The sequence below is a fragment of the Lonchura striata genome, chromosome 13 (genome assembly GCF_046129695.1).
Source record: "Lonchura striata isolate bLonStr1 chromosome 13, bLonStr1.mat, whole genome shotgun sequence".
NCBI classification, from domain to species: Eukaryota; Metazoa; Chordata; class Aves; order Passeriformes; family Estrildidae; genus Lonchura; species Lonchura striata.
Window position 1 is genome coordinate 21,208,962 of NC_134615.1, and position 27,622 is coordinate 21,236,583.

A 27,622-nucleotide genomic window follows, 5' to 3' on the forward strand; every position below is an offset into this window, starting at 1 on the left:
CCAGTTTTAAATGGAAAACAATGAACGTGAGGGATTATTTGACAGAAAGCGGGGTGGGATCTTACCCGCAGGCATGAGGCGTGATGGAAACCCGCGGTGTTTGTACAATGCGGGTGTAAATCCGCGTGAATGCGGCAGAAATCCGCAATGTTTTATCTTTAATTGCAGCCAACCCGCGCCCGCTCCGCCCTCGCGCCTTTCTGAGCCCTCCGCGCCGCCGTAGCCGCCGCGCACGCGCAGAGGGGGCGTGCCCAGCGCGGAGGCCGCGCGCGGACAGCCGAGGGGGCGTGGCTTGGCGGTAGTGACGTCACCGCCGCGTGAGGGGCGGCGGTGACGTCAGGGCGGTGACGTCACGGCGATGGCGGCCCGCTGCAAGGCGGACATCCGGGAGGAGGTGTGGCGGCACCTGGAGAGCTCCGGCCTGGCCGCCTTCCCGCGGCCCGTGCGCGGCCGCATCCCCAACTTCCAGGTACGGCGGCTGCCGGGCCGAGTCCTCCGAGCCCTCCGGACCCTCCTGCCGCTGCTGCTGCTGAATCCTCCTGCTCCTCCCCTGCCGCCGCTGCAGCCCGGCCCCCTCCAGTGCACCCCCCACTACCCCCCGTATGCTCCTCAGTTCCTCCCCAGTCCCTCCCAGTTACCCCCTAGTGGCCCCCAGTGACCCCGCTATGCTCCTCAGTTCCCCGCCAGTGCCCCACAGTTCCCCCACAGTTCCTCCCAGTGCCCCCCAGTTTCCCCCAGTCCTTCCAGTTACCCCCCAGTTCCTCTCAATTCCCCCCCAGTGGCCCCCAGTTCCCCCCAAGTAGTTCCAGTGCCCCCCAGTTCCCCCACAGTGCCCCCCAATTCCTCCCCAGTTCCCTCCAGTGTCCCCCAGTTCCTCCCCAGTTCCCCCCCAGTTCCCCCCAGTGCCCTCACTGTGTTCCTCAGTTCCCCCCCAGTGCTCCCCTGTTCTCCCAATTCCTGCCCAGTGACTCCCAGTTACCCCTAGTGCCCCCCCAGTTCCCCCCAGTTGCCTCCCAGTTCCACCCCAGTTTCCCCCCACTACCCCCCCATGCTCCTCAATTACCCCCCAGTGCCTCCCAGTGCCCCCCAGTCCCTCCCCAGTTACTGCTAGTGCCCCCCAGTTCCCCCCACTACCCCCGCTATGCTCCTTAGTTCCCTCCCAGTCCCCCTCCCATTGCCCCCCAGTTCCTCCCAGTCCCCCCCAGTGCCCCCCAGTTACCCCTATTGCCCCCCAGTTCCTCCCAGTGCCCCCCAGTTCCCCCCCAGGTTCCACCCCTGTTCCCCCCAGCTCCCCCCAGTGCCCCCCAGTTACCCCTACCGTGCCCCAGTTCCTCCCAGTGCCCCTCCAATGCCCTCCAGTTCCTCCCAGTTCCCCCCCAGTGCCTCCCAGTGACCCCCAGTTCTCCCCCTAGTGCCCCCCAGTCCTCTCAGTCCCCCCAGCTCCCCACAGCCCTGGAAGGAAAGCAAACAACCCCAATTGTCAGTGACAGACCCCAAAGGGTTCACATGGCTGGGAAATCAGAGGTCCCTCAGCAGGAACAGAGTTCCACCCTCCCACCCCAGCCCTGGCCCGCCTGCCACTGGGCATTGGCAGAAAATGAACAGCCCTCAATGAAAAACCTGCCGAAATCAGAGGGGGAAAGGCTCTGAAGTGGCCTGGGTGATGTTTTCTGTGAGCTCCTGTGATGTTTTCTGTGAGCTCCTGGGTGATGTTTTCTGTGAGCTCCTGTGATGTTTTCTGTGAGCTCCTGGGTGATGTTTTCTGTGAGCTCCTGGGTGATGTTTTCTGTGAGCTCCTGGGTGATGTTTTCTGTGAGCTCCTGGGTGATGTTTTCTGTGAGCTCCTGGGTGATATTTTCTGCACGCAGGGCTCCTCTCATGCTGCCACCAGGCTGCTGGGCTTGCAGGAATTCCGGGCTGCCCGGACTGTAAAATGCAACCCCGACGCTCCCCAGAGGAAGGCCCGCTTCCTAACGCTGGAAGTGAGTAAAAATACCAAAATCAAAATCAAAACTGTTCTGCTCTTGGCTCCCTCCCTCTCTCAGGGCTCTCTGCAGGCCTGCTGCTCTCTCAGGGAGCTCGATGTGTTCAGCAGAGCACGGGAGGTGAAGGTGGATCCTGACAAACCTCTGGAAGGTGCCCGGCTGGCAGCTCTGCAGGTACCTGGGCAAGCCCTGAGGAGGAGCTGGGAGGGGACAGCAACACCTCAGCAACACCTGGCACTGCATCTTCAAAGGGTTTTATGTGCAGCAGTGTGTGGATAGCAAATCAATATCAAATCAATATCAATATCATGGAGTGGTTTAGGTTGGAAGGGATTTGAAGGGTAATTCAGTTTCTACCCCCTGCCATGGCGAGAGATACCTTTCACCATCCCAAAGTGCTCCAAGCCCCAGTGTCCAGCCTGGCCTTGGGCATTCCAGGGATCCAGAAGCAGCCACAGCTCCTCTGGACACCTTCTCTGCCCACCCTGACAGGGAGAATTTCTCCCCAGTATCCCATCTAACTCTGCCACCATCCCAGAGTGCTCCAAGCCTCATAGTTCAACCTGACCTTGGGCATTCCAAGGATCCAGAAGCAGCCACAGCTCCTCTGGACACCTTCTCTGCCCACTCTCAGAGGGAGGAATTTCTTTCCAATATCCCATCTAACTCTACCCTTTGTCAGTTTGAAATTATCTCATAAAGCTATTTAGAGACATAGCTTTAAAGGAGGAATTGTCATTAAAGGTATGTCCTGAAATATCTTCAGATCTCTATTTTACCTTTATTTCTTCAATCAATCTTTCAATGGAATTTTCCTGTATTGGAAGAAATTAATCTTACAAGCACTACACAATCTGCAGCATCAAAAATTAAATATTTGGCCATGTGGTTTTTACTGTGTGACAATAAAAATATTTCTTCAGTGTTAAATGAACGTTCTCATGTGGTTCCCCAGGCAAGGAAGACTCTGCTGGTTCCCACACCACGTCTGAGGTCTGGGCTGTTCAACAGGATTGTTCCTCCCCCCGGTGCAACCAAGGAGATGCTGAGAAGGTGTGCCACATCTCAGGTGGGAATCTGGAGTCAGGGAGGGCTGAATTTACCTGTGGCCTTAGGATGGACCAGCTGGAAGTTGGAAAACCTGAAATCCCTTCCTGTTAGGATGTTATTCCTGGGCTTGTGTACATTGATAATACTGAAATCAGGAGAAAATTCAGTCTTAGCAGGGTTGAAAGGGATTGGAATTGATATTTCTCATTTCTTTGGAAAATGATGAACGACTTGAGGTGAGTCAGATCTTTCTTCATGCTCCTACATTCTGCACTTTTGAGCTGCTGAACCCTCTGGGGGATATTCTAGTGCCCTTAGGTGTTACCAGATAGAAAAATTGAGGTTTTGAATGGAACACAGCATCCAAAGAGCCGTGAATTGAATTGTGGTGAATTGTGGTGAGCTGTGGTGCGTTGTGGTGAATTGTGAATTGTGGTAAATTGAATTGTGGTGAATTGTGGTGAATTATGGTGAATTGAATTGTGGTGAGCTGTGGTGAATTGAATTGTGGTGAATTGTGGTGAATTGTGAATTGAATTGTGGTGAATTGTGGTGAATTGAATTGTGGTGAACTGTGGTGAACTGTGGTGAATTGAATTGTGGTGAATGGTGGTGAATTGTGAATTGAATTGTGATGCATTGTGGTGAATTGAATTGTGGTGAACTGGTGAATTGTGGTGAATTGAATTGTGGTGAATGGTGGTGAACTGTGGTGAATTGAATTGTGAATTGTTGTGAAATGTGAATTGTGGTGAACTGTGGTGAATTGTGGTGAATTGAACTGTGGTGAATTGAATAGTGAATTGTGGTGAACTGTGGTGAATTGTGGTGAACTGAATTGTGAATTGTGGTGAATTGTGAGTTGTGGTGAGTTGTGGTGAATGGAATTGTGGTGAATTTTGGGTTTGCACTCTGCGAGGCCAGCACACGAGCTGAGGTTTCAGCTCTGCAGCAGTCTCTTGCTGCGGTCTCTTGCTGCCCTCTCGTGTTCAGCCTCACCGTACAGCTGAGCCCTGGGGCCGCACAGCCCTGCAGCTTTCACATCCATTTTATCTGCTTCCTGCAGGGATTTATTCCTCCTTTATCTCCTGCTAAAGGCAATAAAGTTCTGCAGCGACCCCATCAACAACTGAGGTTGTAAATGGCTGGTAATTAGTAGTTGCTTTCTTTGTTGGAAGTTCTGTTGCAGTCATTAACTAATTAAGCTGTTCAGGGCTGAAGAGCATTTTTGCAAGAGACCTTTCTCTTGGCCTGCTGTCTGATCTGGGCTCTTACCACCATGTGTCTGGTTTTTCCCCCAGCCCACTAATGAAAAAAATGCTGTTGGCAGTTTGTATTTACAAAGCACTGTGCAAACAATCCTTACCACACTGCTGGGAATGCCTGATGGGCATTAGTGCTGATAGTCAGGCACAAATTACTGAATTCCTGGGGTTTGTGCTCTGCACAGAAAATGTCTGGCTCTTTATTGTGATTTTAATATTGTGAATTTATAATTAGCAGCGAGTTGATTTGGTGTGAGGAACATTTGCAGTATGTGCTGTACACATACGTTGGGAGTGATTGAATCACAATTCAATGTTTTTTAATTAAATAAATTAAATTGAATTTATCTATTTTTAATAGTTCTAAACCTCTGATATTTAAAATTCAAGTAAACATAATTTTTAATTTCTGCAGTCTGGACAGAATTTTCATTAAAATGAGAACAGATTGAAGAAGAATGGGTGGGGTTGAACACAGAGGAGAAGAAATAAAAATTGTATCACTTTTTGTAACTTCAGATTTCTATGTGCTGTAGCTGTCTGTGTCTAAATTAACTTTGTGATTTGTATTTCAGAATTAATTGAAGCATTTGTAGTGCTCTGGTATTCCTCAAGATTTTAGTAGAGTGGGGAAGTGTAAATAGGAAGTGTCACTTGCCCTCTTTTTTAGGAACAGATTTCCAAAAAAGTGTTTCAAAATTATCAGGTTTTGATCCTAAATATAAAACCTTGCTTCTAAAAGTGCCCACCTCCCTCAGCCCTCCTTGCAGTGTGCCAAAATTCCTGTCACTGTAGTAGGGAATCTATTCTAGGATTCCCTGGGGGATAACTTCCCAGACATGTACAGCTTGGCTAAACATGGAAGAGACACTTGGAAATGTGGGGAGTTACTTGGATTTATCAAAATATCCTGCATTTCTTCCTCAGTTCTTGGAAGATTGTGCACTTTGCAAGCCTCAAATGTTTTGTTTTTCTTTCCTGCAGGGTGTAAAAGACTATAGCGTGCCTGTGGGGCTGGATGGGAAAGCACAAGTGGACTTGGTTGTTGTGGGATCAGTGGCTGTCTCTGAAAAAGGTAAGGAAAAACCTCCAGCAGGAAGGTCCTGTTATGTATGATTATAATTTGCACCAATGAAATATGGTTGTATTGAATCAAGGGAAATATGATTTGGCATGTATAATATTTAGTTATTACAAAATACACACACCAGCACTGTGAGCTGCCCCCCCCACACACATATTCGGTTACACCAGAGCTGGTTTTATTTTTTGGACAATGCTTCATTTACAATTTAATACATGTGGCTGGTGTGGAGATGGGCTGTCCTAGAAGGTGATACTGGAACACCTGGGAGCTGATCAATACCAAAGGACCTGGGAGTTGATCAATACCAAAGGACCTGGGAGCTGATCATCCTGGTAAGGACCCAAGATTGGGATCACTGGAGTCCTCCGGGCTGATACATCTGAATGCTGCAGTTCTGTAACCATCAGGAAAAATCCACACCTGGACCTGGACTGTTCAACCCCAGCTGGGGGAAAAGAGCTTTAGGAATATGTGGGACTCTGAATAGAAAGAAAAGGTGGATTGCTGAAATCCTGGCCTCAGGCAGAACATTTCCTATAAGAACTGCAGGGCCCAGGAGGGTGGTGTGTGTGCCCAGGGGAACCTCTGCTGAGAGGCTCCTTCCTGTCACTCACCCATGCCAAACTCAGGCTCAGCTCTGTCCTTTTCCTTGTGGCTGGCTCAGAGAGAATTCGATCCTAAATAAATTTTTTATTATTTTTTTTTTTAATTTAGCTAGACTAATTTTCATCTATAAGAGTCCCAAGTCCCAGCACAGTGGCAGGAAGGCCACACCACGTGGCAGAGACAGATTTATCCATGGAGCTGAGTTGTGGTCTTGGCTCTTTTGTGTGTGCCAAATCCCTGCTCCCAGTCCCAGCAGGAAGCTGGGATGCCTCAGGATGCAGTGGGCACACAGCAGTGGGCTCAGAGATGTTTTGGCCTTCAGGAAAGCTCTTGAGGCAAACAATTCTTTGTGTTTGACAGGAGCCCAAGCAGGCTCCTGCTCAGAGATCTGCTCTGCTCACACAGGCTGTGTGAAAGGACACGTGTTAGACCTGCTGATTCAGGACCTGTCTGGGGATCAGATTTTGCATTTTCTAGTGTTTTGGAAACCTGCTGGTGCTGAAAAATTTTCCACTGACTTTATCCCTTGCCTAAAATAACACAGTTTTTATATGTGACCCAGGTTCCTCTTTACCCACATTAACCTGTGTTGGACATGTATAGAAGGTTCTAAATACAATTGCTAAATAAACTGCTGGTTTAACTGCTTTTAATTTGTTTATTCTGAATAAGAAGCTTCTGGGATCTTTTAGGAGTCATTGAAACTGGTGTTTTAGTTCATTTCAGTGCCGATTTCAAGGAAAGCTACACTCTGTGAGAGATGCTGATCTGATTTTTTCCAGAGTTACAACTTGCAGACTGCTGGGTTAATTACACCATTTTAACAACAACTTTCCACTGTGCTGTTTGGGTTGGTTTTTTTTTCACTTTTCTGTGCTTTAGGCTGGAGAATTGGCAAAGGGGAAGGTTATGCAGACATGGAATATGCAATGATGGTGTCCATGGGTGCAGTGCAGGAGGACACACCTGTGGTTACCATCGTGCACGACTGCCAGGTGAGCTCAGATGTTCAAATATCCCCTCTGCAGCTGGGAGGGAGCTCTGGGACACTTCCTGCTCTGTCTCGAGAGGAGACATGGAATGAAGCTGGTTTGGCATCTTTATTCCTATTGTCTTTGATGGATTTTCATGTGACAAGACACCAGGAATGGGGCACAGCTTTAGGGAGTTTGTTTTTAGCTACTTAACCAAATCTCTGCCTTGTAGGTGCTTGACATAGCAGAGGAGCTCCTGGGTGATCATGATTTAACTGTGGATTACATCCTCACTCCAACAAAGACTATCAAAACTAACTGCAAACGACCAAAACCTCAGGGAATACTGTGGCACAAGGCAAGTTCCTTCTTAATCAAGTTAAATCTTAAACCTTTTGCTGCTGGTGGCACAAGGCAAGTTCAATCTTCATTCAAGTTAAATCTTAAACCTTTGCTGCTGGTGGCTTACTGGTACCAAAAACCTGCTGATAAATCCTCCATTTTTATATAGAAACAATTTTTTTAAAATTAGAAATACTTGCTGAAAGAGCAGATGTGCTTGTCAGGTGAAACAAAACAGCAGCATCTGTGAGCAGAAGGGTTTGAGGGGTGATGGTGAGGAGGAGAGATATTTCCCTACATCTGAGGTTGCTGTTTCCAATGGGTTATCAAGAGCTGGCTGCCCCTTCCTAGAAGTGTCCAAGGCCAGGCTGGATGGGCTTGGAGCAATTTGGGATAGTGGGAGCTGTCCCACAGGGGTGGAATTGGTGGGTAAAGTCTGTGCTGCTCTGGTTGTGAAAGGAAAACAAAACCTGCTGCTGGTACATCCCTGTTTCTGCAGTGGATTCACTTTCCAAGGATAAATTTGTGGCTGGAGCTCGTTTTCAGGTGGGAGAAAAGGGACTTTAAACATGAATCTTTATTGGAAGTTCCTCTGTTATGGATTTGGCCATTTCCCCCTGCCCAGTGTCAGAAACTTCCTCAGCTTCCCAAATAATTTCAGGAAAGCCTTGAGTGAATTGTTTTACTGGAGGTTCCTGCTGGGAAAACTTTTTCTTTGTCATTGGATTTTCATTTCTAAAATCATCCAGTTAGGGAGCAGACACAATCCTGCATGAGTGAGTACAGCAGGAATGCTGAAATGAGGAATTGTGCACCCACATCTTGCAGAAACTGAGGAATTTTAAGGGAATACTCCCAGGGAAATCAAAAGTTGTTTGTTAAAATTTGCTAACCAGCTAAAAGAGTTAAATTTCTTTAGGTAATGTATCTACAACAAACAAATTCTAGCCAGGACTATTTTTATTCCAATAGTGGGAGAGCATTTTACCCTGCCTGTGGTTGAAGATTTGAGGTTATAAATAAATAAATAACAGCTCTGTCTGTCCTAGTGCATTTTTTCCATTGAATTATTTTTGAATTGTAATTTTTTTTAGGATATTATTGAATGTAATTGTGTTGAAGGCCTACCCCTTGTGCTCCATCCATCCTGCCAACATATTTTTGATCAGTTTGTCTGTCTTGGTGTCAGACTTCTCAGTAAGTGGCCTTGCTGACACTTTTCTTATTTCTTTTTTTGCGCCTTTAGCAGAAACTGAATTTTTTGCAGCTTTCACTGAGAGTGGAGCACAGATTGACCCTTTATTTGTATTTGAGTGTTGATTTAACACCTTTTGTTTGGAGCTGTGTGGATTAAATGGCAATATTGGAGAAAACCAGGGATAATCATCACTTTTCTGTCATTTTGGGAACAGAACAAAATGTGGTGTCTATATGAAGCAGAAATTGTCAGGATTCCCCAGGGAAATGAGTGACATTTATTTTGTGTGTGCCTCTGGTGGTATCTGAATGTTCAGCTCTGCACAGAGGGGTTTGGAGGTGGGAGGTCTGGTTAATCACCAGGGTGTGAAAAAGGCAGCATTTGATAGGGGCTATTTAAGTATTTGCCCTTTGGATTTTCCTGGCTACTTCCCCATCATTTTCTCTCCATCCTTTTCTCTTTCAAATCCTGGCTTTGCTGATGCATTCCTGTTCTTAGAGCAAAACTAAATGAACCAAGAGGCAGTGAGTAAATAAATCATCCACTTCTAAACACGGGCTTTTGTCAACAGAGAGTAGCTTAACTTCCTTGTGAAGACTTGTGAGGTGGAAAATACATTGTTAAAAAAAAAAAATAAAAGCTGATCCTTGGGGAGCAGGGCTGGATGAGGCCAGGACAATGTTTAGGAGTTTGAAATCCAGGTGTTTGCAAATATGGGATTGCTGCAAGGATGTGCTGCCAGTAATGCACCCTCAGCTCCAGAGGGGAGGAGGTGCAAACAAATCCTTGGCTGCATTTTCCTGGAGTGCTCTTGTGTGTTCTGAGCTGTTCAAGGACTTTCAAGGAAGTGCAAGAGCCACAACATCATCAATACCAAAGAATCATTATCAAGCACTCCAGAAACACTTCTAAATCCACAGTGCTGGGGGGGTGTCTGTGGGACTTTTGTGCCTCTGAGGTCACAGTTTTGGGACATCAATTTGAGTTACTGGAGGGCAGCAAGAGCTGCTGAGAGCTGAGCACTCTGGAAAACTTTATTTGGATGCCAGTGGAGAATTATTTGGCTTCATCTGCCTTGAAAATCCAACCCATTGTTTCTGGGAACTCTAAATTCATGAAGCTACTTGCTTTCTCATTTAATGTTTTCTATGGGTTACTCTGATCTTTATCTGGGGCACTGGCTATTATATTTGTCCCAATTATCAAGTTATTTGTGCTGTGCTTATTATAAATTGAAACTGTACAGACAAATTAAAATATTTGGGTTTATGAAGAGGGAAAGAAGAGTAGGTGGTGGAAAAATCACTATATTTTAGCAAGTATTTCCTTTTGGTTTTGAAATAATTCTTTTGCTGAGAATTTTATAGCAGTAGGAAAAGAATTTTCATGAAATGAAATGAAATTAACTGTGGGGGAATCCCAGTGGCAGAGATGGAAACCCTCTAACAACAAACATCTTTGGGTGTGTGATAGAGCATTCAGAATGGAAAAACTCAAAAAATGCACCCATCCAAGCTGGCAAATCCTTCAGCAGAAGGATTTTGCCACTGAAATTGCAGGCAGTGTAGGCAGGGCTTTGTTTTGGGGTGGTTTTTGGGATGCTGGGGGCAGGGAATGCTTCCCCACATCTCAGCACCTTTGCCAAGCTGAGCCTCGCTGCAGTCCCCGGCATGCACGGGTGGATTCCAAGTGTGGGCTGCACAAGTTTCTCCTGAGGGACACCAGCAGGCTCCACAGGCTGCCAGCTCCCAGAAATATGTCCTTGGATTGTGTGCACATATTTGGACATTTTGTGCAAGTGAATGATAAAATGTTCAACCGTGCTGGCCTTGCTGCCCCGGCCTTGTCTGTGCCACAAATCCCTGTTTGCTCAGAGCTCCTGGAAACGAGGACACAGCATGGCAAGAGGGCACAGCATGAAAAGTTGGGTCTGTCCCAAGGAGGTTTTGGACAATCTGGGGTCAGAACCCTCTGAGATGAGCCTTGCAAACAGCTTTTGCTCACCTGTTTGGAAGGGCTGATGGATCTGCAGCACTGGAGATGTTTGGTGCTGTTTGCAGCTGCCAGGGCAGCAGCATCAGCCTTCATCTTAAAATTATGGAATGGGTCAGGTTGGAAGGGATTTGGAAGAGAATCTTATTCCAAGCCCCTGCACACCTTCCCAGCTGTCCCAGGTTGCTCCAAGCCCTGTCCAGCCTGGTCTTGGACACTTCCAGGGATCCAGGGGCAGCCACAGCTGCTCTGGGTGCCTGTGCCAAGGCCTGCCCACCCTCCCAGGGAACAATTCCTTCTCTGTATCTAAACTAAATTTTCCTCTCTTCCATTCTGAGGCCATTCCCCATGTCCTGTCACTGATGAGCAGTCCCTCTCCAGCTCCCTTGTAGCCTATGCAGATCCTGGAAGGTGCTGGGATATCTCCAGGATGAACAACTCCAGCTTTCTCAGCCTGTCCCCACAGGGGAGGTGTCCCAATCCTTCTACCAACTTTGTGGCCTCCTCTGGACTTGATCCATCATTCCATGTTTTTGTGCTGCTGGGGACGCCAGAGCTGAGCACGGGATTCCAGGTGGGGTCTCACAAAATCCAGGTGTTCCTGTGTCATTGAGATGAGGAACTGTGGGAAGCAGAGTGAAATAGCAGGATAAGGACAGCCTCCCATCCCATCCCATCCCATCCCATCCCATCCCATCCCATCCCATCCCATCCCATCCCATCCCATCCCAGTGGGCCTCTCTCAGGACTGCAGTGCTTCCAGGGAGATCTCGGTGCTGTCTGCCTTGGCCTGGGCTGGCTCAGGGGTGAGCATTACTCACTCTGACACAGAGAATCCTTCATTCTCCACAGCAGAGTATGGGAAGTGGCTCTGATCAGAGATCTGGGAGGGCAGAGGGTGAGGAGAGCCCTGGTGTTCCAGCAGGGATGCTCAGGAGTCCATCTGCCACCACATTTTGGGATCAAACCTGGTGTCATAGCCATGGATGCTGTTGGGAGATTTGTGTTGGCACTCAGCATCCAGGACTTTTTTCCTCAGGTTTCTGTCAGAAAGGGGCCACATTCCCCTCCTCAGCTCCTTTCCCAGCAATTGTGTGCCAGAAGAATTTATCCAGCCTGCTGTCCTCTTTCCCCAAGGCTCTCCCAGCCATGGCAGGGATTATTAAATGATTAATTGCCTTTGGCAGAGTTATTTTTAACCCAAATCACTTCAGAGTTTATGGCACAGACCCATGAGCACTTCTTTTGGCCAACCCCAGAGGGCTGAAGTGTGGAATTGGTCTGGGAATTGCTGGTCAGGGGATGATAGGGAACATCAGCTTTGGTTTCAGTAGAAAAGCTAAATCCCAACACTCAATCCAAAGTTTCAAAACATCAGGAAATGTTTTGCCCTTGGCTTTAAAGGGATGGGAGAAGCTTTCAGTGCTGGCTTTGCCCATGTTCACATAGATGGATCAACCAGACCTGGGCTGGGATGTCCCTTAAATTCTGGTTTAGCCAAAAGCAGGAGGTAGGGACAGGAATAGGGCTAAGCAAGGCTAGGGAGGGCTGACCAGCCAGCACAGAACCCAGAAGTGTGCAGCTTGTTTGAAAGAGAGCAGGAATATCTTTGGCCTCTCTCCACATGGAAATAAATCCTTGCAGTCCTCCCCAGCTCCTCAAAAGGAACTTTTTGCATTATTGTAATCAGCAACACATTGTGCTATCACAGGGTTCTTTTGTTTGCTCTTTTGCAACAGAGCAGAACAAGCTTTTTCCTCTCCCTGCCACCCACTGCCCCCTTTTCCCTTTTAGTTCTCACCCCCAAAACCCAATGGATTTGTTTGTTGAATTGAAATCCCAAATCAAGTTTCTGCCTTCCCATGGCATAAAAGTGGGAGAAAACAGGGACAGGTTTAGAAGGTTTGACCCAGCTGAAATTTTCTCCTAGAGCCCAGAGAAAAAAGCCCTCAAGGTAAATCCTCTGTGTCTCTTGTGACAGGAGGGTGTCAGCTGACAGTGTCAGAATTTGCCTAATGTTTTTTACAACTCTTTGCTAAGACAAAAAAAAATAGAAGTCTCAAATCAGCTGCCTTTGTTGCTTTAGTGAAGGTCTGTTGCTGTTGTGTTTGCACAGGGCTGGGTTTTGAGGGAATGTCAAGAATCACTGTTTGATCAGAACTTTAAAGGTGTGTTTGATCAGAACTTTAAAGAAAATAGTTCATAGCCCTTATGAAAATCCCAGAATCACTGAGGTTGGAAAACACCTCCAAAATCACCAAGCCCAACCTGTGACTGATCCCAGAGCAGACACCTGAGTGCCGTGTCCTGTCTTTCCATTAACACCTCCAGGGATGAGGACTCCGCCACGCCCCTGGGCAGTAATTCCAATGTCTAATCCCCCCTTCTGTGCAGAAATTCCTCCTAAAACATAAGTGCTGTTGTCACTGCATCTTCCTGAGGCTGCCAGGAGCCTGAAACAGTAGCTCCAAGAGCTGCAGTCTGATGCCAAAATCTACTTCGTGAGAGGGGATGCCTGGTGGAAGTCTCTTAGAAATGCTGTTCCCTGGATTATCTAAATCCTGCCCTTGGATTGTCCTTGAAAGCCTGGGAATTCCAGGGTTTATCCTCTCAGTGCCCATCTCTGATTGCCCTAATCTCCAAAGCCCTGAGGGTTTGCCCTTGGTAGCATTTCCCTTTCTGACCAAACACCCAACCCGTGCCTTGGCAACTGAGTTTAATTTCAGGATGAAAGGAACTGTTCTTGGGTTGTGCTTTGGGGCCAGGAGTGATTGGTTGCATGAGAACAGAAAAATGTTTTTCCTGTTTGGTTTAATTAGCATAGAGCTTACATTTCACATCCAAATTTGACAGAGGACAGCAAACATTCTTAATTGTTGGCCAGTACAATCAAAGTGAGATCCTTCAGCCCTTGGTTTGATGTTGTATCACTCAGGGAAGGGGAGCTTGCTGTCAGACACAGCACTTGGAATTCCTGGCTGAGAAAAACAAATCAGCCCCAGCATCCACAGAATAATAACTCTGTAAAATGTGGAAATGCTCTGCACCTTTCTGTGTGTGGAGGCTCCTGGAGCAATCCCCAGAGCAAATCCTGCTGTTTGATGTTGTGTTAGCAGAACTAGCACAGGCTTTATGGAAATTATGTTTTTATTTAGTTCCAGCCTGAAATAAATCCTGCTTGTTTGCTCTTTAGAAGATTAAGAGAATTCTGTTGAGTGACTTGCCTGTCACCTCATCCTGACATTGCCCCCACCCTGCCTTGGCTTTTCCTCGAGTCACTTCAGAGCTGAGCTGCTGTCCCCAGAGAGCTGAGCTTGATGTTGTGCAGATCCAGGCTGGCTGTGGCTGTAACTGGAGGAGCAGGAATTCATTCAGGGGCTCTGGGGTGGGTGAGGTCTTAGCTGGGAGCTCTGCAGGCTGTGCTGGCTGGGATGTCCTGGTGCTGCTCAGTCCAGCCTGCTGAGGGTGGTGGCCCTCTCCCATTCTGGGCTACCAGCCTGGGTCTCTGCTAGCTCAGGCATTGCTTCCCCAGGCTCTGTTTTGCTCCCTACATTTCAGCATTGGATCTGGTGTTGATGGATGTTGGACTTGTCCAGCAGCCAAGCAGGAATTCCTCCTCCTTCCAAGCTCAGCGTGCAAGCCAAGAGCTCGACCACATGAGCTGGGGAACCAGTGCATTTCCTGCCAGTGTCTGAGTGCAGCCTGGGGCATCTCATGCCTCACATGGATGGGGTTCAGCTGCTGAGGGGAAGAGCCCTTCCAGAAAAGCTCTTTGGGAGCAGGGCATGGATGGATGGATGGATGGACAGAAGGAAGGAGTAACGGGCTCACAGTGGGAGCGCAGTGTCCGAGCGCTTCCCTTCCCTGCTCCAGCACATCCACGTGGGATCTGAGGAGCTGTGGGTGGTGTGGGAGGTCGGATGGCACAGAGGGGATGTGCCCCAAGCAGGGGATGTGCCTCCAGCTGGGCCCACATCCACAGGAACCCTGCTCCAAGGCACGCTCCTGCTGCAGCTTCCACCATTGTGTGAGCCAGCCCACGGGATATCCTGTGCTGGGGGAGCAGAGCACCAGGAGCTCTGAGAATGGAAGTGTCTGGTGGGTTGGGATGGCTTCTGCCAGGACAGGGATTGGGATGGATTCTGTCAGGATCAGGGATTGGGATGGCTTCTGCCAGGCCAGGGATTGGGATGGCTTCTGCCAGGACAGGGAATTGTGTAGGGTTCTGTCAGGGCAGGGATGGGGATGGGTTCTGCCAGGACAGGGATTGTGTAGGATTCTGCCTGGGCAGGGGTTGGGATAGATTGTGGCAGGTCAGGGATTGTGTGGAATTCTGTCAGGCCAGGGATTGTGCAGGATACTGTCAGGGCAGGGATTGGGATGGGTTCTGCCAGGACCAGGGATTGGCATGGATTCTGCCATGCCAGGGATTGTGTAGGATTCTGCCAGGCCATGGATTGTGTAGGATTCTGCCAGAGCAGGGATTATGTGGAATTCTATCAGGACAGGGATTGGCATGGATTCTGCCAGGGCAGGGAATTGTATAGGATTGTGCCAGGGCAGGGATTTGTGGAATTGTGCCATGCCAGGGGTTGGGATGGATTCTGCCAGGGCAGGAGCACAGGCTTTCAGACAAAGCAAACACAGAGAGAACAGGCAGAATGCAGATCTGAAGGCACTCGGATAAATAAATGTCAGATTGAATAATCCTGATTTAGGTTGGGATTTGCCTGCTGGATCCATGTTGTGCTGCTCACTTCAGGAGCCACTGATGTTTATTTTTGTCCTGCAGTGTGTATTTAGGGAGACTTCCCAATCAGAGCAGCAATTAGGAACATTTGGAATGCTCTGGCACTCTGTGTGGCAGCAGGATAAGGTTCCTCTCTTTTTATGGCACAAACGAGCCCTGATGCTGATCATCTTTTTCTGGAAGGCAAGAAATCCTTTTATAATATTATTATTATTATTTTCCTTCTTTTTAGGTCAGCTCTGAGATGCTGGGGAAAATCCCCATCCTAAAGACTCTTCAAAGCAGGGAGAAGCAGGCTGGCAAGGATGTCACCCTCCAGGATGAACACCCAGCCCTGGCAAACACCAAGAGAGGAACAATTTCAAACAAGGAGGTGATGGCTGCAAATCTCCAAGCTCGGGCTGCTCCAGCCTCAGCTCCAGTGGGACAGCCCCACGTGGAAAGTGATCCTGAAAATCCCAAATTCGAGGGATGTGACACAATGTGCACTGTGTTTGTGGGGAACTTGCCTGGCAGCCTGAGAGTGAGCGAGCTGAAAAGTGCCCTGAGGGAATTGCAGGTGGTTCCTGTTGGCTTGAAGTGGCAGGGAGCACAGCACAGGGCTTTCCTGCACTACAGGGATCAGGGAGCTGCACACAGAGCTGTGTCCTCCTTGCAAGGCCTGAGCCTTGGGGGCAACGCTCTGAGAGTGGAGCTGGCCAAGAGCCAGAGGAGCAAAGGGCAAGGAGGAAATCAATGGTCATAAATGAGGATGGAGGAGAAAAAAAACCAAAAAAAAACCCAAAAAAAGTGTGTTTTCATTGTTTTGTGAGAAGCCAACCTCAAGTTTTAAGGTTTTTTTGTAACAGGATTAACAAAACCAAATTTCTGCACAACCTTTCTTGGACATGCAAGGGTTTGTCCCCACAGGTGACACGGGAGCCATTTCTCTATAAATAATTGCTCACAAGGTACCCACACTCTGCTTTTGATGCTGTTTGGTGGTTTTTTAAGCCTGGCTTCAAGCCCTGCCCTTAGCACCTGCAGCAGGGTGGTTCCAGTCACTCATTGAGGTCAGACCTGTCCCTTTATACCTGTGAGGGTAAAAGCCAGCAGCAGGAATCTGTCCTAAGGCTGACAATCCTGTTTACTGAAAAATGGGCTCTGCCTGTTGGAAGTTTTCAATTTATTTTTTATAAAAATGACCAGGGAGAAAGAGATTTTCCTTTTTGTGCCTTGAAGAGTGGCTGTGGAAACACTGCCTTAGTTCTAGCTCTAGTAAGAGCTGGTGGGAAAGATGGGAACCCTTTTCTCAGCTTTTTGCTAAATCAGCCCTTGGTAAACCTTAGGAAAGCAAATCCCAGTTTTCTCTGATTTTCCCCAAAACTGCTTTTCTGATGGGTCAAATAATTATAAAATTATAATGTTATAATTTAGCTATACAATTTTATAATTATCTGCTTTTCCTGATTGTCCCTTCTAATGGGATGTGATTCCTTTGCCTTTGTGAAATAATAATAATTTATTATAATAATTATTTATAATATTACTTATGTTATTGTTGTTGTTGTTGTTGTGGAAATGAAAAGCAGGCACACCATGGTCAGAACTTGTTGGTGCTTAGTCTGGCATGGAATTCTTTGGGAATTTGCTGGAGATTGATGCTGTGTGAGCATCCCTGATGCTCTTCCTCATCATCAGTGAGGAGGGTGAGACCAAACCACCCAACTTCTCCAGGTGAAAGTGCTCCCAGGCACTGTCCTGGACACGAACATTCCCTTCCAGTGTAATAGCCAATAATGATTTATCTGCTATGGCTCTTATTACCTTTTTCTTCCCCCTTGGGTTTCCTATTCCTGAAAAACAAGTTAAATTTTGGCCCAGCCATCCTTTTTAAACAGAAGCACTTTTGCCAGTGATGCTGGGCATGTAGTCAAAGTAAGCATCTAAATGGATTTTTTTTTCTTTAAAGTAAGAGTTGGAAAGTTGTTTTTTTTTTTTTAGCCAGGGAGTACTGTTAAGTATATTTTAAGCAGATTATTATGCCCTGAGGGTCAGACGTTTATTCAGTATTAAATAAAAAGTTCTCAGCGTTATCACATGGCTCTGCAGGGAAGGGCTGAAGGAAAGCTGCATCCATCCCTGGGATCCCAGCACAGGAAGGACCAGGAGCTGCTGGCAGAGTCCAGAGGAGGCAGCAGGATGAGCAGAGGGATGGAGGCAAGGTACAGAGAGCTGGAATTGTTCAGCCTGGAGGGAGGAAGGCTCAGGGGTGAGCTCAGAACTTTCCAAATGGAACTGACTCCTCCTCCCGATGGAGAGGGACACTGGACATGGCTCTGGAGTGGCTTCAAACTGCCAGAGGGCAGGGTTAGATGGGATCTCAGGGAGAAATCCCCCTGGGAGGATGCCCAGAGCAGCTGGGGCTGCCCAGGATCCCTGCAAGTGCCCAAGGCCAGGCTGGACACTGGGTTTGGGGCACCCTGGGATGGTGGAAGGTGTCTTGTTCAACAGGGGTTGGAACACGATGATCTTTCAAATCCCTTCCAACCCAAACCATCCTGTGATTCTGTGAACTTCTTGTAAGGTCAGCAAAGGATCTGGAAAAAATCAGTAGTTCCATTCCATTCTTTGTACAGCTCCAAGTGATTTGCAGTATCACTGAGCCCAAATTCAGACAAGCACTGCACAAAACCCTCTGGGTCTCATTTCAGGCCTTGTGCCTTCATGGCTGAGAGCCAGGGTTATGTTACTACCCAAACACACTCCCTGCATCATCAGCTTCCAAAGCAGAGGAAAGAAAAGCAAAAAAATAATTATCCATCCCTGCCTGCCCTTTCCAGATGATGGCAAATTGAGTAATGAGATCATTTGCTGTTCCTTTTGACTCTGGGATATTTCTTGCTCTGCTGAAGATGTCCAGGTGACCTTAGCAGTTAAAAGCCAATGACTCTGCCAACGAAAACTTCAGCATCTCAAACTTCCCCTGTTGCGTTTCAGGTGGATCCACCCTTTTCTGGTCACATTTGTGGGAATCACATCCTCTACCTTCTTTCCTTTCTTCCCATCTTGAGTTTCAGTGCAGATCTGTTTATGTGTTCTGTAAATGTGGTACGTTTGCTTGCTTTCCTGCCAGCCCAGCCTGCAGCCAGGGGCCAGTTTTGTTTGGACAAACATCTGGATGTTTTTCTGTTTGCAGTTGTGGTTCTGGGTGAAGCCACAGGTGAGCAGTGTCCAAAATCTTGCCTCTTTCCAGCCTGTCATTTTTTTTTCTTTCATGTATTTCACTGCCACGTTTCACTGTGTTTACCCAACATCCTGTTGCTTTCCCAGCTGATAGTTAAACTCCAAACCATGCTGTGAGGAGATGCTAACTAGGGGTATGCAACAGGTTGGAAATCAGGAGGAATTTCTTCACGGAAAGGGTGGCCAGGGATTGGAATGGGCTCCCCAGGGAGGTGGTGGAGGTGCCCAGGGAAGCACTCAGTGCTCTGGGCTGGTGACAAGGTGGGGATGGGTCACAGAATGGATTTGATGATGCTGGAGCTCTTTTATGATTCTATGAACTGTGGTTAGGAAGAAAAATAATTACTGTAAGCTTAAGCTTGTTAGCATTTTGAATGGACTGGAAAAATGCTGCAGTGATCCTTGTATTTTTGATGGAGGTTATTCAGGTGCTGCCATCCCAGTCAGTGAATCCCTCTCTGAAATCAGTGCAGTTCTACCTTGGAGAGTCAGGGAAGCAGGGGCAGGGATGGAGCTCCTGCTGCTGCTCTTCTCCAGCTAAAAGACATTTCAGTGCCAGCTGCCAAAGTGCTGTTGAATTAAATGAAATTAATTAAGCACAAGAGTGGCCAAGGCACAGCCCTGCACGGCCTTCTGGTGTCTCCAGCTGTATGATGTGGATTTTCTCTTGTGGGCTGACCCTAAAGGAACCTAAGGGATGGTGTAGGAAAAGTGAATGGGGCAGTCTGCCTCTGTCAGAGCTGTTCCAGGTTCTCTGCATGCTCAGGAAGGCATCACTTAGAGCAGAGTCAGGAGGCATTTCTGTAAGTCCCCAAAACTCTGAAATGCAAGAGATTTTATCGAATCCTTGAGTTCTGATCTGATAAGAAATCTCAAGGAATTGAAACCTGCTGATGTTTTACTTTGGTCGAGACCAAGGTTATGCAAGATACCAACAATCAAACCATAAAATCCATACCCTGAAATACTCTCTGCCTGAATGAACAGCCTTTAAAGAGCAGAATACTTACTCAAGCCATAATTCCTCATTCTGTACCTGCTGTAGCTGTGACCTGTGCACAAAGACACAGAATGTGCCTCATCTCGGGCGGCTCCTGGCCCAGTTTTACTGCTTGAGGCTCACCAGAAAACCATCAACAGTGGCAAAGCAGTGCCTGGATGCTGCAGAGAAGTCTGAAATGCTGCTGATAGATCTCTGCTCTGCTTTTCACAGGGAGTGAAGTGATCCCTAGCACAGCAGAGCTGTGTGATGAGAAGAAACGTTCAGCAGCACAATGGGAAATGCTTTCCTGAGCCAACTTTGTTCCCAATAATTCAGGCTGAGGCTCTCTATTCTCTGCACAGCCCGATGTCCTCGCCTGTCATGTGGTCAGGCACATTCTTTCCAGCTCCTTTCATGGCACAAACACTTGGGATGCTGCTGTGGAGCTGTTGTTGCTGTTTTTGAAGGTTCAGTGGGGGAAGTTTGTCTGGAGTGACGCCCTGGAGCTGGGTTTGGGATCAGCAGTGACCACCAGTGGTCCACGAGGGACGTGACCTTCCCAGGACCATTCTCCCTTCCTCCCTACCCTCATTCGTGGCAGAAACGCAGAGCGAAACCAGCACCAGCCCCGTGGTGGAGGACAGGGTGGCTTTGGAGGGGGTTTTTGTTGGAAGCCATCAGTGCCAGCGTGGTGTGTGGCACAGAGCAGTGAGGCAAGGCTGGAATCTGCTAACAATGAGGCCGGGGTGGCTCTGTGCCACCCCAAAACTGCACAGGCGTGAGGGTTTTCCTTCAGCCAGCCATGTCCATGCGTTTCCTGGAACACAGACAAGGCCACACAGCTTCAAGCCACCAAAGACAACAGTAAACAAGCTGGGTAAGCTCTGAGCTACAAGAGTCAGAGACTGTTTGTTTTCAGGGAGAAGAAAATCTCTCACCATCAAGGCTTTTTCCTTGCATCTCACATCCAGGTCCACATCCAACCCTCCAGCATCTCCCTGATCCCCTCCCAAGAAGCAGCCTGGAAGGATAGAGGTTTTATCCCATTATCCCAATTAAAAAAAAAAAAAAAATCAGGAAAGGGATGGTTAAACATTGTCTCCAAGTCATGCCTTTATTTTGTGCATGCTTTTTTTTTTTAATTTCATCATCTTCTACTGCTCCAAAGGGAGGAACAAACGGCTTTTAGGGAAATGTTTCCATTGAAAAATCCAGCACTGGGGCTGTTTTTTCTCCACAGGGTTGAGGAGGGGGAGGAAAAGCGTGTGCAGGGATTTCTCTCGTTCCGGTTCCTCCGAAGGAACAGCCCCTCGCAGCACTTCTGCCTCTGGAGGAAACATCTGTGGCCGTGGCCACGTTCCTTGGGCAAACCCCCCTGCTTGGGAGGCTGTTGTGTACCAAATGCTTTGATTTCCTGGTTGCCATCTCTTAAAGATTATCTCCCTCCCAGAAAAGGGCAGCATTTCCCATGTTTCCATGTGCAATGTCCGTGATGGCTGCTATAAACATCATGGAACGTTTCCCTGCCCCTCCTCTGACATAGGTAGCAAAATCTCTGCTTTTCATCTTTCAAAGCCCTGCAGGAATGTTTAGGGTCGTGTATCCTGCCATTGTTCTGGGCTGGGCATCCCACTGAAGTGCCTGGGAGAAATGAGTTCAGGATATGGATCTATCTCTGCTCCATCTCTGCTGCGGCCCCAGGAACATCCACGTTTGGCAGATGGGAAGGCAGAGATGGCTCCTGATAGACCGGAGGCAACTGGGCATTCCCAGCCCTTTGGAAAACAACAGCAGGACAGGCCAAAAAACCAGAAAAAGTTCTAAAAATCCTCCAACCAAGCTCCTCTTGGGCTTTTCTGTGTGACAGAACTGATGTTCCCAACGAGGAGCATTGGGGTGGCTCTGGGAGCCTTCCTTTAATCCCACTGGTTCTCCTGTTCCAGAATTTTCCATCAAGGTTCTCAGCACCTTGATATGCCAAGGGATAAACTACAGCTTCTGCTTCTTTGGAGACAAGGCGCCAAAGAGATTTTTTTTCCCAAAATTTTCCCAGAATTTTGCCCCAGGAGCATCCACATTTTGCAGATGGGAAGGCAGAGATGGCTCCTGATAGACTGGAGGCAACTGGGCATTCCCAGCCCTTTGGAAACCAGCATGAAGACAGGCCAGAAAATCAGAAAAAGCTCTCAAAAAACCTCAGCCAAGCCTTTGTTGGGCTTTTCTCTGTGACAAAACTGATGTTTCCAACTTTTTGTCTCCCAGGGGATACCTGGAGCCTTGAATCCCATTGCTCCAGAACTTTCCAGGGACCAACCACGGCTCCTGCTCTGGGAGACAAGATGTGAAACACAAATTATTCCCCAAATGTGCCACCTCCAGAGGTCTCCCAGTCACACAAATGTGTTACCCATCCCACACTTTGAGCCAAGCCAGGTTTACCTTTCCTTACAGAATAAAGAAAACACACAGGGCAGTTAAATGGGATCCAAAAAGGGCCAAGGGGAGAAGGGAAACATCGATGTGGTGAAAGCTGCCACATTTCTAAGCATTACCATATCCATGGCTACCACTCCTTCAGATTTCAGAGTGAGTAATTGTTCAGACAAGAGCTATATTTGTGTTTTTCCAGAGGGATCTGGTGTTTTCCGAGTGTTTCCAGGCACCTGCACTGCTCAGCCTCTGGAGTGTGGCATTTCCATCTCTCTGGAGGAGGCAGGGCCTGGAGCTGCTGCTCTGCAGGGACTTCTCTTCACCCCCACTCAATTCCTGCAGCAAATTCTGCTCCAAATGAACTCCTGGTAGCCCAAAATCCCTGCAAAACTTTCCAGGCCATGTCATCCTGCTTTCCCAGGTGTGTTTGCTTATTTTTGCAGTAATTAGCCTGAAGCTGAGCCGAGCCACAGAGCTGCACTTTCTGTGCCATTCCAGGGGTTTTGAGTCTTGCTGCTTTATTAAATAAAGGAAGGTCTGTGCTCAGGTTGTGCTCTCACTGCTGAAGCCAAGTGGCACTGCCAGTGTCCTCACATCCCTTCCCATGGTTAAACCGAGGTGGTTTCACCTCTGGAATTGCCATTTGCTCTCTGCTGCTCGTTCCAGACATCTCTGAGGTGACCTCAGGAAAGGAAATCCCTCCTGATGGCACAGTGACCCCCTCAGTGAAACCTACCAAAGAATCTGCAGCTCCCCTGCAAAAAATTCGTTCAAGACTGGAGTTGGAATATTTATCAGAAGTTGGATGAAGCAGAGCAACCTCTGATTCATGGAATGTTTGGGGTTGGAAGGGACCTCAAAGCTCACCTCATGCCACCCCTGCCGTGGCAGGGACACCTTCCACCATTCCAGGTGCTCCAAACACATCCGGCCTGGCCTTGGGCACTGCCAGGGATCCGGGGGCAGCCACAGCTGCTCTGGGCACCCTGTGATAATGGGAATTTGGATATTTGAGCCAGAAGCTCAGTAAGATTTATTCCTTCTGTTGTCTTTTATTAATAAGAAACCCACAGGATCATTCAAATTGGAAAACCCTCCCCTGGGATCATCCAGTCCAACCACTGATAAGAATAATCTGGTTTAAATTCCTTACAGGATTCTGACAGGGAAAGTGACTTAAGGAAACAAGGCAGGCCCGTGCCTTTCCTCACTGGTGGAGGCAATGTGGGAATTTCTGGGAATAGCATCAGCTTCCAGCTGCAGAGCTGCACCTCCTGCTCCTCTGGGGGCTCCTCTCATCCACCTGTTTGATCCCTGAGGATGACTCCTCGTGGCCAGGATTCCTTGGCAGGGTTAAATCCTCCAGGAGCATCCCAGCCCTGCCTTTTCCTGCAGAGCATCAGGCTGGAGTTCTGCTTGGAAAGGGAACAGATGTTCAGGTGTGGCCTCCCAAAAGCATTGCAGAAATCAAAGTCCCCTTCCAAAAGCGACAGGAGCTGCTGTTTGATCCCCTGAGGTCCACAGATCCCAAATATTTTGGTTTTGAGGGAGAAATCAGGCACCCACCGATTCTTACGGATCTCAGCCTTCATACCTGCTAAGAGCTTGGTGCCAAACTCATCCCTTGGCATCCCAAATACCCATTTAAGATTCCAGGTGTTGTCCCCACAGGTTTTCTGCAAATCTGGATAATCAACCCCAGCTGAGAGCATCCTGTGTCAGGTGCCTGCCATGGGTTACTCCGTGCTTTTCCGTGCCAGCTATTCCCATCTGGGAAAGGTTTGATGCAGAAGTGCTCCATAAAGGACTTTCACCTGGCGTGAAGATGGGAAAAAATGAATGTTTCCGCTCACAGGTCCGGATGCCAGAAGGGAAAAATGAAAACAAAATAAATACATTTTAAAAGAGATTTTTAAAAAATTAATTAATAAGAACCCCCAGGAAAGGCTCCGAGCCGGCCCCACCTGGGCGGGTTCGAAGCCGAATTTTGGCAAAGCCGCGGCCGGCGCTCCCTGCGAGCCGCCGCCAGGTGGCGCTGCCGCCAAGGGAACGGCGCCGCCCCCGCAACCCCGGGAGGCTCCGGAGCCGCCGGGATCGTCCAACAGCAAACACCGGGATCGCCGGGATCCACCGGGATAGTCCAACAACACCGGGATCGTCCAACAACACCGGGATATTCCAACAACACCGGGATCGTCCAACAGCAAACACCGGGATCGCCGGGATCCACCGGGATAGTCCAACAACACCGGGATCGCCGGGATCCACCGGGATATTCCAACAACACCGGGATCGTCCAACAGCAAACACCGGGATCGCCGGGATCCACCGGGATAGTCCAACAACACCGGGATCGCCGGGATCCACCGGGATAGTCCAACAACACCGGGATCGCCGGGATCCACCGGGATAGTCCAACACCGGGATCGCCGGGATCCACCGGGATATTCCAACAACACCGGGATCGCCAGGATCCACCGGGATAGTCCAACAACACCGGGATCGCCGGGATCCACCGGGATATTCCAACAACACCGGGATCGTCCAACAGCAAACACCGGGATCGCCGGGATCCACCGGGATAGTCCAACAACACCGGGATCGCCGGGATCCACCGGGATAGTCCAACAACACCGGGATCGCCGGGATCCACCGGGATAGTCCAACACCGGGATCGCCGGGATCCACCGGGATATTCCAACAACACCGGGATCGCCAGGATCCACCGGGATAGTCCAACAACACCGGGATCGCCGGGATCCACCGGGATATTCCAACAACACCGGGATCGCCGGGATCCACCGGGATATTCCAACAACACCGGGATATTCCAACAACACCGGGATCGCCGGGATCCACCGGGATCGTCCAACAGCAAACACCGGGATCGCCGGGATCCACCGGGATAGTCCAACAACACCGGGATCGCCGGGATCCACCGGGATAGTCCAACACCACCGGGATCGCCGGGATCCACCGGGATCGCCGGGATCCACCGGGATATTCCAACAACACCGGGATATTCCAACAACACCGGGATCATCGGGATCCACCTGGATCGTCCAACAACACCGGGATCGTCCAACAACACCGGGATCGCCGGGATCCACCGGGACATTCCAACAACACCGGGATCGCCGGGATCCACCGGGATAGTCCAACAACACCGGGATCGCCGGGATCCACCGGGATATTTCAACAACACCGGGATCGCCGGGATCCACCGGGATAGTCCAACAACACCGGGATCGCCGGGATCCACCGGGATAGTCCAACAACACCGGGATAGTCCAACAACACCGGGATCGTCCAACAGCAAACACCGGGATCGCCGGGATCCACCGGGATAGTCCAACAACACCGGGATCGCCGGGATCCACCGGGATATTTCAACAACACCGGGATCGCCGGGATCCACCGGGATAGTCCAACAACACCGGGATCGCCGGGATCCACCGGGATAGTCCAACAACACCGGGATATTCCAACAACACCGGGATTGCCGGGATCCACCGGGATCGTCCAACAACACCGGGATAGTCCAACAACACCGGGATCGTCGGGATCCACCGGGATATTCCAACAACACCGGGATCGCCGGGATCCACCGGGATAGTCCAACAACACCGGGATATTCCAACAACACCGGGATCGCCGGGATCCACCGGGATAGTCCAACAACACCGGGACATTCCAACAACACCGGGATCGTCGGGATCCACCGGGATATTCCAACAACACCGGGATCGTCCAACAACACCGGGATCGTCGGGATCCACCGGGATTGTCCGGACACACCGGGATATTCCAACAACACCGGGATAGTCCAACAACACCGGGATCGTCGGGATCCACCGGTATAGTCCAACAACACCGGGATATTCCAACAACACCGGGATCGTCCAACAACACCGGGATCGTTGGGATCCACCGGGATCATCCAACAACACCGGGATAGTCCAACAACATCGGGATCATTGGGATCCACTGGGATATTCCAACAACACCGGGATCATCGGGATCCACCGGGATATTCCAACAACACCGGGATAGTCCAACAACACCGGGATCATTGGGATCCACTGGGATATTCCAACAACACCGGGATCGTTGGGATCCACCGGGATATTCCAACAACACCGGGATCGTCCAGATCCACCGGGATATTCCAACAACACCGGGATCGTCCAGATCCACCGGGATCGTCCGAATCCACCGGGATTGTCCGGACACACCAGGATCGTCCGGATCCACCAGGATTGTCTGGATCCACCGGAATTGTCCAGATCCACCAGGATCATCCAACAACCCCAGGAGGCTCCAGATCCACCGGGATTGTCCAGATCCACCGGGATCGTCCGGATTCACCAGGATTGTCCAACAACACCGGGATTGTCCGGACACACTGGGATCATCCAACACCACTGGGATCATCCAAACCCACCGGGAGCCTCCGGATCCCAACGGGATCGTCCAAACCCACTGGGATCTTCCAACATCCCTGGGATCATCCAAATCCCATCCCACCAGGATCATCCAGCACCGCCATCATCATTCAACAGCTCCAGGATCATCCAAATCCCACTGGGATCCTCCAAGTCCCCAAGGACCCCTCAAACCCACCCGGGATTGTCCAAAAGCCCCCAAGATCCCTCAGTCCCCCAGAACCATCCAATTCTCTCCAATCCTCAGAATCATCCAATGACCCCAGGACCCTCCAGAACTCCCAGGATCCTCCAAACCCCCCAGGATTTTCCAAACCCCCCAGGATCTTCCAAACTCCCCAGGATCTTCCAGAATCCTGAGGATCCTCCAAACCCTCCAGGATCCTCCAGCCCCAGGATCCCTGAGCGACCCCTCACCACCATTCACCCCCAATGCTGCCTCCCAAAAAGGTTGCAGATCATCCCAATGGACCCTCCCAAAAATGTGTTCCCCCCACAGGAGACCCAGCCCCACATCCCCTCTTCCAGGCCTTCCTTGGGATCTCTGCACTGTCCCAAAGCTGCTCCCTGCAGCTCTGTCCCCACGAGCCCACGGGCAGGAGACAGTGGCAGACGACTCCATCCTTGTAGGGATAGGGAAACATCCTGGGAGGAGCAGAGGGAAATGCTTTGCCACCAGAATTCCTGGGGACACCAATGTCCCCTGATCCAGAGGGGACAACCTGCCTGGAGACACCAGGCCCTGCTTCTCATCACGCTCCAGAATTTCAACCCCGTTGAAAATTCCTGGGCAATTCCATCCCTGTAGAAAATTCCTGGGAATTCCATCCCTGTGGAAAGCCCCTGGACCTGCACAAGGCATCAGCAATGAGAAGCTGTTTGCTGAAGTAAAAATGCCAAAAGCCCAAAAGAAAAGGAGATGTTTTCCCTAAGGATTGGGATGAGGGGTGTGAGGAGCAGCTGGCTGGTGCTGAGCACGGCCAGATCTGAGCCTTTCCAGCAGCAAATCCCACATTTCTGTGCCACGTTTGTGAGCAAGCCCTGCCTCGCCGCTCTCCCGGGGCTCCCATGGCATTCCTGGGCGCTCTGTCCCTCCTCACCTCCTCTCAGAGCCTGGAGAAGCACGAGCAGCTTGGGCTTCACCATCCCCTGGGACTGAAAATACTGGGAAAAAACCCCCTGGGCTTTTGCAGAGAGCTGGGGAGGTTTGCAGGAGGTGGGGAATTTGCAGGACCTGGGGGGTTTGCAGGAGTTTGGGGGGGTTTACAGGAGCTGGGGGGAATTTTCAGGA

At 49.5% G+C, this 27,622-nt stretch overlaps 1 protein-coding gene across 1 annotated transcript; it reads left to right on the plus strand.

Moving 5' to 3' along the window:
• Positions 1-358: 358 nt before the first annotated feature.
• On the plus strand, positions 359-16,772 carry MTHFSD (methenyltetrahydrofolate synthetase domain containing). Its single transcript, XM_021537942.2, is given in 8 exon segments — positions 359-469; positions 2,046-2,159; positions 2,941-3,054; positions 5,285-5,375; positions 6,876-6,988; positions 7,200-7,325; positions 15,482-15,976; positions 15,978-16,772. Coding segments are annotated over 8 exon segments (1,185 nt in total). The 3' UTR covers positions 15,999-16,772.
• The last annotated feature ends 10,850 nt before the right edge of the window (positions 16,773-27,622 follow it).